This window comes from Artemia sp. Qi Xiang Cuo, chromosome 1 (genome assembly GCF_049724085.1).
Source record: "Artemia sp. Qi Xiang Cuo chromosome 1, ASM4972408v1, whole genome shotgun sequence".
Taxonomy (NCBI): Eukaryota; Metazoa; Arthropoda; class Branchiopoda; order Anostraca; family Artemiidae; genus Artemia; species Artemia sp. Qi Xiang Cuo.
In genome coordinates, this window is record NC_142794.1 from 27,998,077 (window position 1) to 28,011,275 (window position 13,199).

Here is a 13,199-nt window from a genome sequence, read left to right on the forward strand (position 1 = left end):
CGGTCGTCATGAGCTCGCCATGAATACTAGGTCATACAAAGGAGAAGGAGAACTTTGTTTTGAAACAAAAATTCCAGCATCCACTTTAAAATTTTTTTCATTATTTTTTCTAATTTTTTGGATGAAAAGAGGTAAGTAAAAGAGCATTAGGCACTTCAGGATGTTGTCATAGGCAGCGCTATCGAGCTGTCTAAGTAAAGAACAATGTTGGCACAATGTATTATTTATTTATTTTTTTTTTTTTTTCCATACCAGGGCAATTCGTATCGAAGGAGTTGTCGTAGAAACTTAAAAAAGGGCTCATTCGATTGGAAATTGGAATAACTACTGCCCTCTTGAATAGTCGAAAGGGATTGGAAGGCAATTAAGACCCATTTCACGCCCACCATTTCCCGAAACACATCCAATCAAATCTTAAGATAGCCATTTTGTTCAGAGTAGTTGATTTCCAGATAGAAAATTTGTCTTTGAGGAGGATACTTTGTTCAGAGTAACTGATTTCCAGAGAGAAAATATGTTTTTTGAGGAGGTTACTCCCCCACAACCCTTAGGGCAAGGGTTTTGTAGTTATGCCCTGGAGGTATATATGAACGATGTTGGCACAATGTATTATTTATTATTTTTTCCTTTAGACCAGGGCACTTCATGTCGAAGAAGTTGTCGTAGAAACTTCGAAAAGGGCTCATTTAATCGAAAATTGGAGTGGCTTGTGCCCTTTTTAATAGTCGAAAGTAATTGGAAGGCAACTAAAACCCCCTCCACGCCCACCAATTCCCGAAACACATCCAATCAAAATTTTTAGATAGCCATTTTGTTTAACGTAGTTGAAAGTTCTGGAAATTAGGTCTTAGAGGATGTCAACCACCCTCACAGCCCTTAGGGTAAGGGTTGTAATTTATGCCCTGGGGCATATAAGGTGTTTTTAGAAAGCGTTGTCATAGAAACTCAAAAAGGGATCCTTAGTTTGGAAATCGAAAAGCCTAGTGCCTTTTTTAATAGTCGAAAGTGAATGGAAGGCTTGACATTTTTATGGTAAAGATCGATCTGGATACAATGTATCATTTTTTTTGTTGTTGTTTAGACCAGGGCACTTCGTATCGAAGGAGTTGTCGTAGGAATTTCGAAAAGGGCTCATTCGATTGAAAATAGAAAGGGCTGATGCCCTTTTTAATAGTCGAAAGTGATTGGAGGGAAACTAATCCCCCTCCAACCCCCACTCTCCCATTTGCCTTTATGTTTAAAAAGTAAATGTTGCCTTAAGATTAAATCAAAATGCACTGTGTTTATGCTAATTCCCAATAAGGCATCTCAGCAGTATCCCAAGAACGACTGAGGGTATTATGTTCAAACTCTCAGGGCTTCTTCTGCTCTTAAAGTTTGACCAAATCAAAATAGCGTAAGTGTATCCAAGCTATCAAAGAAAGTAAATAAATTTTTTGGCAAATGTTATCAAGTTTTCCATTTCAGGTCAACTAGAGGAGGCATGAAACTAAATTAAACACTACTATTTGTGTCCAGATTTTTATAAGGTTCTATGTTGTTAAATTTTGCTGAAAATTGTTTTCCAGCATACATTTAGCAGGCCAAACTATAAATTCTTAAAAAAACGAAAAGATTTAAAGTATGATTTTCTTTTTCCCTGAAAAGACTATGTCAATATAAAACGAACAGAAATTCATTAAGAAAACTGTTTCCAAAAAATCAGTTTTTTCAAAGAAAAGTAAAGAACTCCATTAAACCAAAAATGAGCAAAATTAAAATCAAATAATCTACCAAGCGTGAAACTACCACAAATCAGAATCGATAAATAAATAAAACCCGAAACGAACAGAAATTACAATAAATAACCGAGTAAAACTCAAAAGGAGCAAAAATTAACATAAGTTGGGCTCAAAACCCCTATGCACTTCCAATGCCAGAACACAATTTATACTTTACAGACAAAAATACAAATGAATATGCATTGTCAGTTTAATATACATATACTAATATTTAGTAATCAAAATGTTAATATTATTTTATTTATTAAAGTTATAAAAGTAAAAACATTTATTTTTAAAAATTTACTTTTAAACATTTACATTTACTTTGGGTAAAGTGTCAATGGCTATCAGTCTGACTTTTAGAAAGAAAATTTTATTAGGGAGAAAACTGGTATTTCCCAGCCTCCTCTCTGATGAAAAGAAAACAAATACTCTTGTAGACTGAAACACTTTGAGAAAGACCCATATTGTTTTAAGTAAATATCTTATAAATTTGCTGCAAAATATTGAAAAGAAGGCAAAAATGTATTTTGAACTCGTGTAGCTTTGCGAGCCCAATAGCAGGAAATCTTTTCTACACACTTCACTGTGATTTGGAAGTCCATTGAAGAAATGCCAATAAACACCAAACACTAGATCGCAGAAGTGCTTTTTTGTCGACCTTAGCGGCAGTTACCACTCAACGTTACAAGCTATTGTAATGTTAAAAGCTGAACACAATACAAGCTATTTCAATCGAAATTTAGGCTGAGGAAAGAAAAAAAATCAATACAAAGAGTATAGGCAATTTGTAAGAGCAAAAAAGTGGTACCAGCGCTATCACCAGCGCCATGTATTGTTTCGTGTTTCTTCGCATTTTTCAAGCTTAGTAGTTGCAGTTTTCATGAAAACTGAAATCAGGTTTCTATGAATACACTAGTTTGGCAAATTATACTAACTACACTAATTTTGATTTTCTATTTTACTGAAAAATGCCAAGAAACCCCACATGATGTATGATGCTAGTTCTCTTCTTTTTTTTTCAGCCCTAGCACGCAGTTTCCATTCTTATAACTTACCCATATTCTTTGATTCAGTGTTTTGCCTTTATTTATGTCGAAAACAGCAATGGAAGTTACAATCGATCTTCTGAAACTGTGTTATATGTTACTAACTGTTACATGTTGTAAAGAATGGTCGTTGGTTTAAGGCTGTGGTCATGCAGAACTGACCACCATATAACCAGCGTTTTAACTGTAAACAGTAAACCATAGCATTTAGCAGTCGCAATATATATAAAAAAGGAAAGTTTCCACCTATAAGAAGACTTTCTACTGTGTAATATGTTTAAAAGTCGTTTTAACGAAACTCGAATAAAAATATTAAAGAGAAGCATCTGATTTTTCCCCAGAAATTGACACTTTCTATATCTTGAATAAATAAGGTTTCTCCCGCTTAGTTAAATCCACTGGTAGTTTTTGAACTAAACTGTCTTGATAAATGACAGACGATAATGAATAAATGAATGATAAATAACGATAGTCCAGAAATAAAATTAGCGTTTGATTTTGCTCAAAATTCTTGTCATACCAGATATATCGTATTTTGGTTGCTTGTATTTTACACTATTTTCTATACTTATTTCAAAATTTGTATTTAAATATACATCCCTTTGATTGGCAGCAACTAATATACTGCTATCCATGCCCTCAAGACTGCTTTAGTGTAACTTTGAAGACATTATAAGGTCTCTCTTGACACAAGAAATTTTTGACCAGGAAAGCTAATTAGTTAATTTCATGTGTTATAATCTTTTTCTTCTCTGATAAACCTTGATAAACAAACGACGCAGCGTTTGCCCAATGGCACTGTTTTACGAGCAGTGTTTGTTTTATTTTTCTACAAAACACTTCAGAGGCTGATCAAATCAGTAAATTATTTAAGGAAAATATAAAATTCCAGTCATCGGATCTAATCATACAACGCAGTTTGATCAAAACCCCTGGTATTTAGATTTTGTCATAAAACTGCAACATATCAATATCAAGCAGTTCGTGGTAACGAACTGTAAGTAAGGAGTGACCTGGCTCAATAGTAACCAAAACTCTAAAAAACGGAACTTTGATACCAGTAGATACATCGAAAGAATCGGATTTTTATTCTCATTTCAAATATTTGAGTTTCATTAAGTTTAGTCATACCCATTAAAAGTTACGAGCCTAAAACAATTTGCCTTATTTTCGAAAAAAGGCGGACTCTCCCCCTAGAAGTGATAGAATCATAATGAAAATCAAACCATCATATTCAGCGCATCAGAGAACCCTACTGTAGAGGTTTCAAGATCCTACCTGCAAAAATGTGGAATTCTGTATTTTTTTTATCAGAAAAAAGATCACTAATGCGTGATGTTTTTTTTTTGTTTTTTTGTTGTTTTTTTTCAGGAGTGATCGTATCAATCCAGTGGTCAAAAAATGTCACGAAAGGGCTCTTTCGAATGGAAATTAAAAGTTCTAGTGCCCATTTTAACTGATCAAAAAATTGGAGGGCAACTAGGCCCCCTCCCACGCTCTTTTTTCCCAAAGTCGCCCAATCAAAATTTTGAGATAGCCATTTTGTTCAGCATGGTCGAAACCTAATAAATATGTCTTTGAGGATGACTTAATTCCCACAGTCCCCGGGGGAAGGGCTCCAAGTTATGAAATTTGCCCATTGTTTACATATAGCATTTGTTACTTGGAAGTATGTAGATGTTTTCAGGAGGGATATCTTCTGGTGAGGAGGGGGGTTGAAGGAGGAGGTTACGTGGGAGTATCTTTCCATGGAGGATATTTTCATGGGGGAAGGGACATTTCTATGACGGGGGCCGTCAGATTTCCCTGCATTATTTAAAAAAAAACGATCAGAAATTAAATAAAAAAGCAAGTTTTTTTAACTGAAAGTAAGGAGCAACATTAAAACTGAAAACGAACAAAAACTATTGCGTATATGAGGGGTTTTTCCCCTAGTCAATACCTTGCTCTTTACGCTAAAGTTTTTCAGTACTTTCAAAAAAGCTACCAATTCTAATTAAACGGTCTCTGTGATTCAGAGGTCATTCTTACAAAAATTGAACAAAATTCGAACTTAAGCGTAGAGAGCAAGGCATTGACTAGGGGGAGAACCCCTCATTTATGTCATAAAAATACACGATAATAGAATTTCTTTACGTAAGTTATTTTGTAAGTTACGTCAGATCAAAATATCGAGAAAGCCATTTAGCCAAAAAAAAGTAAAATTAATATGCAAATTTCATTTTAATTATTCTTATACGGAGAGCCAAAATCAAAGGTGCATTGATTCAAAAACGTTCAGAAATTAAATAAAAAACAAAGTTTTATTAGCTCAAAGTAAGGAGCAACATTAAAACTTAAAACGAACAGAAATCATTCCGTATAGGGAAAGGGCCGTCCCCTCCTCAAAACCTTGCTCTTTACACTAAAGTTTTTTAATATTTTAACAAATAGAGGTGTGATAAATAGTTAAACTTTAGCGTAAAGAGCAAGGCGTTGAGGAGGGGATAGTCCCTTCCATATAAGGAATTATTTCTGTTCGTTTTAAGTTTTAATGTCGCTCCTTACTTTGAGTTAAAAATAACTTGTTTTTTTTATCTAATCAATAAAAGTACTGACCTTTATTGTTGCTCGCCATTTAGAAGAAAATTTTTTATAAAAAAAAACTTTCACGTCACAAGTACAGGTTATATTTTCTTATAAAGGTTTTTTCTGATACTATTTTAACTATACAACAAAAGATCTGCGTCTTTTTTCCATAATAAGTATTATTAATACCACCCAAACTTTCCCAGATGTTAGCAAAACAATCTAAACTTTTACAAAACAAAGAGTTAAAAAACCAAATTATTTATTTACATCTAAAAGTTTCTTCGGATATACGCGAAAATAGTTCAAACCAACATAAACGGTAAATTTCACCAAATTAATAAAAAAAAATTGAAAACAAAAGTGATAACAACTTGATAATAGTACTCATATAAAAACAAATTTTCTCGCATCACAATTACAATTTAAAGTAATATCAAAGTCTCTTAACGATAAACATAACACTTTACCCAACTTTAAAATAAAACTAGGAGAAATGACGTTAACATTGCACCGAATAATATATTGCACTCACATTTTATTTGACTAGAATATGCATTTTTCTTAAAAATTAAATCAACCAAAATGTCAAAGATTCATGAGCTGTCCAAAACCAAAACACTTTAATTGCGAATGTAATGTATATGCGCAATACCTTTGCTCATGGGATGTGACGGGATTGAAATTTTTGATTAGGAGAAAACATAATCACAGAATTTTTAGAGAAAACTCTTCTGAACTCAATTTTTAAATACATACAAAAATTAACTATATTAAAATTAAATTAAAATTAAAAATTAACTATAAGTAACTATCAACAACGGAATTAGATCTTTGTGATTTGTCTTTAAAGTAATATAGGACATCAAATTAAAAATATTTTATAATTCCACCCTCCCCCTCAAAAATATCTTTCATCTATACATATTTAAAAACCGTTATTTTTTAACATTTTCTTTCAGTAGCTTTAAAATTGTAAAGTTTTTAAGACAGTACAATTTATTTGTCAGTGTTGCTACATTGAGGCGCACAAATAAGTTAAATGAGGCGCACTAATGAAGCCAACAAATAAGTTAAATTCTTTGAAGTTTATCGTCATTAAAAGCTTGAAGATTAACAATCGGTTGATTATAATAAAGAACTACAGCTTTAAAAGAAAGCTAGACCTTCTTAAGCTGTCTAGTGTCATATAAGTTTACCTTTTTTTGCTAGATTTTCACAATGTTTCTTCTTTTGATTTGGTACCCGCTACTACCCAAAAAAATGTGTATTTGCACAAAGAGGTTTTTTCCAATTAAAAATTGAATTGTCGGTTTTCTAGACATTTAAAGATATAATATGGTTGGGTAAGTTTTGACATAGCCAAATCAAACTATGAGATTTATTTTCACTGGCCTTGGTACTTCAGAGATTCTATCACAACTTATTTTCTCGCGGCAATCTAAAGAGATCCTGCGAGTAAGAGTGGCCAGAGCTAGGTGAAACTCAAGGCAAAACTTTTTGTGGTAGCCTATGTAGAGATTTATCAAACAATTTTTATACCCAGCATCCTAACCACTTGTTTTATATTTGTACATGTCTTTGATGTAAGTTTTATTATTTACTAAATTTGTTACCAAAAGCAGCGTGGATCTGGTTAAGTATTAAACCCAATTTACACTTTCAGTCCCTTTAAACTTCTATAAATTCGTTGTTGCGATGAAATAAAGAAATGTGCATCTTGGGGTTGTTGTTTGCGCACCTCGTATGTTTAAAATACAATTTTTCCGGCGAATTTTTTTTATAAATAAAACAAAATGTACAACAAATATACATTGCAACCAAAAATATTCTGAATTGAGTTTGTAAAATTTAACTACCCCTGATTGATTGTTTGGAAATTAAGGACTCACATTTCAAGTGGATTCACAAAAATATCTACGGGCTGATGCACAAAACCCATAGATTTTTTATCTAAATAAATTGTAACTGCTATTCCTTCTTTCCACTTTTGAAGTTTATCAATAAATCTATTGCACAAAAAAGGAATCATATAGGTTTGATTAGTTCAAAATTGTCATGTTTGCCTTAAGGCTCAAAGTCTGATTCACAGTTTAAGCAGATTAACTGAATCGGACGCTTCCTGAAACAAAAAACTTCCAACTGTCTTCAGAAAACCCTTTCAGAAATAAAGTTCCATTGTTTCCAACGAGTAAACAGCTATTTTCAAGATGTTAACTTTCGATTTTTCTACTTTTTATTTGCTTTTAACTCACGCTTTTACTTTTAGGAATAACATCTGTTCAGGAATTATTTCTAAAGAAAATGGGATAGTACATAATTGGCTTCTTCCAAAACTAGAATTTTCTACATCAGCCTAACTGTTTTCGTGTAAGGCTTCAGTGAAAACGATGAAAATTCTCAGAAGAACCTTCTTAATCTCTTTTCAGTCAAAGAAAGCAAATTCACTCTGAACCTAATGCTACATTTTCACTAAGCGATTCAGATTTAGTGTCTAGTACGTTGGTGAGCCATGAGCTTTAAGCTCTGTAAATACTTCTGTAAAAAATGCGGGCTCAGCATTGAGTCTCAACATGTCGGATGAAAGTACATTTATCGCCTTGATGCACCTTCCCCAGAATTTCGATCTATCAGTATCAACTAAAAAGGGTTTCAAAGGGTATGAGATTTCATTTCCCATGTATGAATACGACAAGTAGAGACAGGTCAATACAATTGCTTGGAGCTCTGTTTCCGTTTCTATCGTTTCAGCAACAAGTTCACGGACCAGGAGATACACAAAAACGAGATTGGCAGGATTAACAAATGCGATGTCCTGAAATAGAAATAATCAGGTTCAGTTTTTTAGATAAAGATAAAATATGCTAGTTATTTTTTTCACTATAATCTATGATAATAGGACTCAGACATAGGCACCAACAGAAGATTCTAAAGAGGAGCAAGGGACAAACACTTGCAATTGTTTATCCGAGTAAAAACAGGGGGTGGAAAAAATATGTGCTTCTTACTTTTGGGGTTGTCCAAGGTTTATTATTTTACTGAACATTTTCAAGAAACATTATTAACGATGTGCAGCTAGGTAACTAAAATATATAAACATTAACTTTTATTTACTTTAACCTTTTCTTCAATTTTAACTTTAATATATGTTATAAAACAGCGGCAAATCCCTGTTGAAAGTAAAGATATTAACCTCCTTGATTTTGATAGAGTCTAATTTTTATAGTGCTTATTTATATCTATACAAATCTGTCAAGCAAAGAATTAAAATAAAAGTGTCGCTGATTTAAAGCCTTATGATTTAAAATGCATTTTAGAGTTTCGGTTACTATGGGCAAAGGCGTTCACTTTTTACTAGGATGTCTCTAGGGGAGCAAACCCATATATATATATATATATATATATATATATATATATATATATATATATATATATATATATATATATATATATATATATATATATATATATATATATATATATATATATATATATATATATATATATATATATATATATATACGTATATACATATATATATATATATATATATATATATATATATATATATATATATATATATATATATATATATATATATATATATATACTATATATATACTATATATATATACTTTATTTATATATATATATATATATATATATATATATATATATATATATATATATATATATATATATATATATATATATATATATATATATATATATATATTTATATATATATATATATATATATATATATATATATATATATATATATATATATATATATATATATATATATATATATATATATATATATATATATATATATATATATATATATATTTAGTTTGGTACACTCCCTCAATAGTTCACAAGAAACTTCACTTTATTACCCTTAACCTTTTTGGGGAGCCAGGATCAAACATGCTCCCTTTTCCAATCAACAAACCTTATAATCGTACGTAGATGATGGGCAACTTGCATCAATTAAAGCCTTTGCTCAAGGGTCTGTGTTAGGTTATTTCATCTCCAGAGGTATAGTTATTTGACTTAATATTTAGACTATTTTGAAAAAAAACGATATTCTTGAATTTCGATCAGATATTGCTCTGGAGAAGGTGGCTAAAAAAAGAATGGGTGGGAGTATGGTTTTTGTTCGATAACTTTTGACTCTTAAAAATGACTAGAACTTTTAAGTGTCAATCAAATGAGTCCTTTCCATATTTTCTACGACCACCTCTTCCATGTAAAATGGCTACAGGGAAAAGAAGATTTTACAATGAAATCTTCATATCTTTGCTGTTGCCAACACTAGTGTGTTACCTCTGATTTTTGTTCTTTCCAGGTTTCACTTAATCAAGTTGGAACCAGTTTACTGCCGCACAACGCGGTATTAAAAAAATAAATAAAAATCCCTTAGCCTATTTGGAGAACCAGGATAAACATGCCCCCTTTTCCAATTAACAAACCTTATAATTGTACGTAGATGAATGGCAACTTGCATCAATTAAAGCCATTGCTCAAGGGTCTTTGTTAGGTTATTTAATCCCCAGAGGTATAGTTCTTTGACTTACAATTTAGATTATTTCGAAAAAAAGTGATATTCTTGAATTTCGATCAGATGTTGCTCTGGGAAGGGTGGCTAAAAAGAAGATTGGGTGGGAGTATGGTTTTCTTTCGTTAACATTTGACTCTTAAAAATGACTAGAACTTTTAATTGTCAATCAAATGAGTCTTCTCCAAATTTTCTACAGCCACCTCTTCCATGTAGAATCTCTGTAGGGAAAAGAAGATTATACAATGAAATCTTGATATCTCTGCTGTTGGCTACACTAGAGTGTTACCTCTGATTTTGGTTCGTTCCAGGTTTCACTTATTCATTAATAGATACATACGTTCATTTTAAGCTTGATTTATTATTTGGATTTATTGATATTCGTTTTCGGTTTAATGCATCTATTTGCCTTTCTTTGTAGAACTTCTTTGTTGGAAATGTTTTTTTCCGAACAATTTTCCAAAATAAAGCGGATGCTTTCTTATCACTGTCGAAGAATTAGGAATTGTCCCTATATTTTTCATTTTATCCTTCTATTTTTTAATGAATTCCTTCCACTTGACCAATGGCCAATGATCAGAATAGATAGATGGATAGATAGATAGATATATTTATTGCAACAAAAGCCTTTTCGGGCCATGGCAAAATAACAAAACAAAAATAAATACAAAAAACAAAACACACATTAAATTACTCACAATTCATCAAAAAAATTTCTCTATGTGCCATACCCACTCTTACAAATTTACCCAACCTTCTAAAATCATCAACATTTCTACCTTATAAATTTTTTTCAAACCAATCAACCCCTTAAAAATCTGTTGAAAACGCTTCCCTCATCAAATTTCTTATCTCCTGGCATGTACCCATAAAATGGATAAGATCTTCCTTCTCTCCACAAATATGACACTGGTAAGGACCATTTTTAATCCTATAATTCCCAATATATTTCCTCCTTTCTCCAATACCCAAAAAATTACCACGAACCGAAATTACCTATCTTAAATCCTCACTATTCATCCCCGCTTTAAAGTAAACTTCCTCCCCCCAAACCTCCTTTGCCAGCTCATACAGCCCCAGGGACGCCGAGGATGATTTCTGATTTTGCCACCTTTGAATTTCCTGCTTTATTAGTCTATCCTTTACTTTTTTTGCAACTAGCCCCACTTCCACACCTAGCCCCTTCCCCTCATTCCAATACTCACTAAAACCACATCTATCAATAGTCTCTTTAACCCGGTTTGGCCAAGAGCTTTTCCTGCCATCTACTAGCATCTCCTAATATGCATTCTTTACTAGCCTCCTACTAGGCAGATTTATAATCCTTTCTCAATAATTTACTATCCACACTAACCTTCCCACCCTTAATGATAACAAACCTAAATCACCTTTTAATACTACATGATTAAACTTATCACTAACCCCCATTAACCGCTTAAAATACATCAACTGTATCCGGTCTACCTTATCAGCCTTCTCCATACCCCACACCTCTGCTGCAAAAGACATTACAGAAGCTAGCTTAGTCTGGAATATCCTTTTCTGAAGCCTAAGGTCTGTCAGGCCTACTTTCAAAACACTACTCTTTAAAACTAGCCATATAGCTCTAAGACCTTTACTAGCTACATAATCAATTTGCCCTTTCCACCTACCATTTGAAATAAACTTGCATCCTAAATAAACAAAATCTTCAACTACTTTAAGCACTTCTTCTCCTACACTAAACCTTTCCTCTATATTTCCATGTTGTCGAAATACCATAACTACTGACTTTGTGACATTTAGGACCAAACGCTTCTCATCTAGGTATGAGGACACCATTCCTAGCAGTTTTGAAGGTCAGGCCCATCTTTAGCCACCAATACTATATCATCCGCAAATAACAGAGCGAACACCTGCATTGTAGACAGATTTAGAGTTGGGGCTCCCTGCCCTACCATATATTCTTCTATATCATTAAGATACAGGGAAAACAACCTAGGTGAAATTGTACAACCTTGTTTAACCCCTAACCTACTGACAATTGCCCTAGAGTAAGACTTTCCTACCTTAAATACCATTCTAACAACCAAATACATTTTAACAACCAATCCTACAAAACGTCTCGGCAGCCCTAACTTTATAAGTCCTTCTACTAACAAATCTCGTGAAACTTCATCGAACGCACCTCGCAGGTCCAAAAAAGCTGCGTATAGCTTACCATCCCTTTTCCTCATATACTTCCTAATAAGCCCATACAAAATAAATATCTGATCTACCCCAGTATAATCCTCTCGAAACCCTGCCTGAATTTCTATTAACTTATTTGATTCTTTAAGCCAACTATCTAATCTAGCCACTAACACTTTACAAAATAATTTACTAAGGCTATTTCCTAAATGAATCCCTCTATAATTCTTATGCAATGCTCGGTCTCCCTTTTAAAAAGTGGTAAAACTATTGAAATATTCCACTGTTGAGGCCAAACCAACTTGCTAAGGATACTTGAAAATAACGTTGTTAACAAAGGCAACAAATATACCCTAGACCACTTCCAGAGCCTTGTTGGGATGCCATCAACTCCTGGTGCTGAGGTCCCTGTCATCTTCTTTAGCGAATTCCATATTTCCTCACCTGTGAAAGGCTGCAGTAGTTTGTAATCTTCTTCCTTTAGAGGGAATTCCGCAAGGTTTTCGCCGACCACCCACCGACTCAGGCTATCCGTTTCCTCTCTTTCTGTCATCTTGCTTTCGATGAATTCTGGCCAACTTTCCGCCGGCGGGATACTCGTCTTGTCAGAAGTGTATGTAACTGATTTTTTTATTATTTTCCAAAAACTCATTCTTGTTACTATTCCTAAATTCCCTTTTCATTCTCTCTGCTTCCTCCTCTTGGAATTTATACTTCTTCACTTTTAACAGTTTCTTATACTCTTTTCTTTGGCTTTTATATATATTATAAAGATATTCCATCTCCTCATATGAACATTGTCTCAGTAGCTCCAATGTTTGCACCAACTCTGTTTTTTTCTCTACGCATTCACCATCAAAAAAAAACATTTAACTTCCGTGGTTGTTTCTGAGCTGTAGTAACACCTACTTCATACAAACTATCAATTAATACCTTTAATGACTCTTCTATTTTTCCTTCATTTGCCAATATTTCTCCCTTCTCTACTCCCTCCCTGCCTGAAATTCATCTCCTAACAGCTTAACCTTAACCTTCTCTTCTTCCTGTGATTCTAGCCTCAATGGATCTCTAACTTCTAATCCTTCT

General features: G+C 32.9%; 2 protein-coding genes across 3 annotated transcripts in view; one reads left to right on the top strand and one right to left on the bottom strand.

The window, feature by feature from the left end:
• LOC148956170 (uncharacterized) overlaps positions 1-13,199 on the top strand; it is a 263,724-nt gene that overhangs the window by 240,811 nt on the left and 9,714 nt on the right. The window contains exon 8 of one of the 2 annotated variants that reach the window (XM_089096576.1): positions 7,650-7,781. The exons of the other annotated variant lie outside the window; for it this stretch is intronic. The gene's annotated coding sequence lies outside the window, so the exon portion shown is untranslated. Of the gene's footprint in view, positions 1-7,649; positions 7,782-13,199 lie in introns of those variants that run through there. 2 annotated transcript variants of the gene reach the window in all.
• The window catches only part of Cdk5alpha (Cdk5 activator-like protein), a 25,271-nt gene continuing 19,934 nt past the window's right edge, over positions 7,863-13,199 (bottom strand). Inside the window, exon 2 of the mRNA XM_089097136.1 lies at positions 7,863-8,195. Within this exon, the coding sequence (XP_088953262.1) occupies positions 7,875-8,195 (321 nt within the window). The 3' untranslated portion in view covers positions 7,863-7,874. The remainder of the gene's footprint in view (positions 8,196-13,199) is intronic.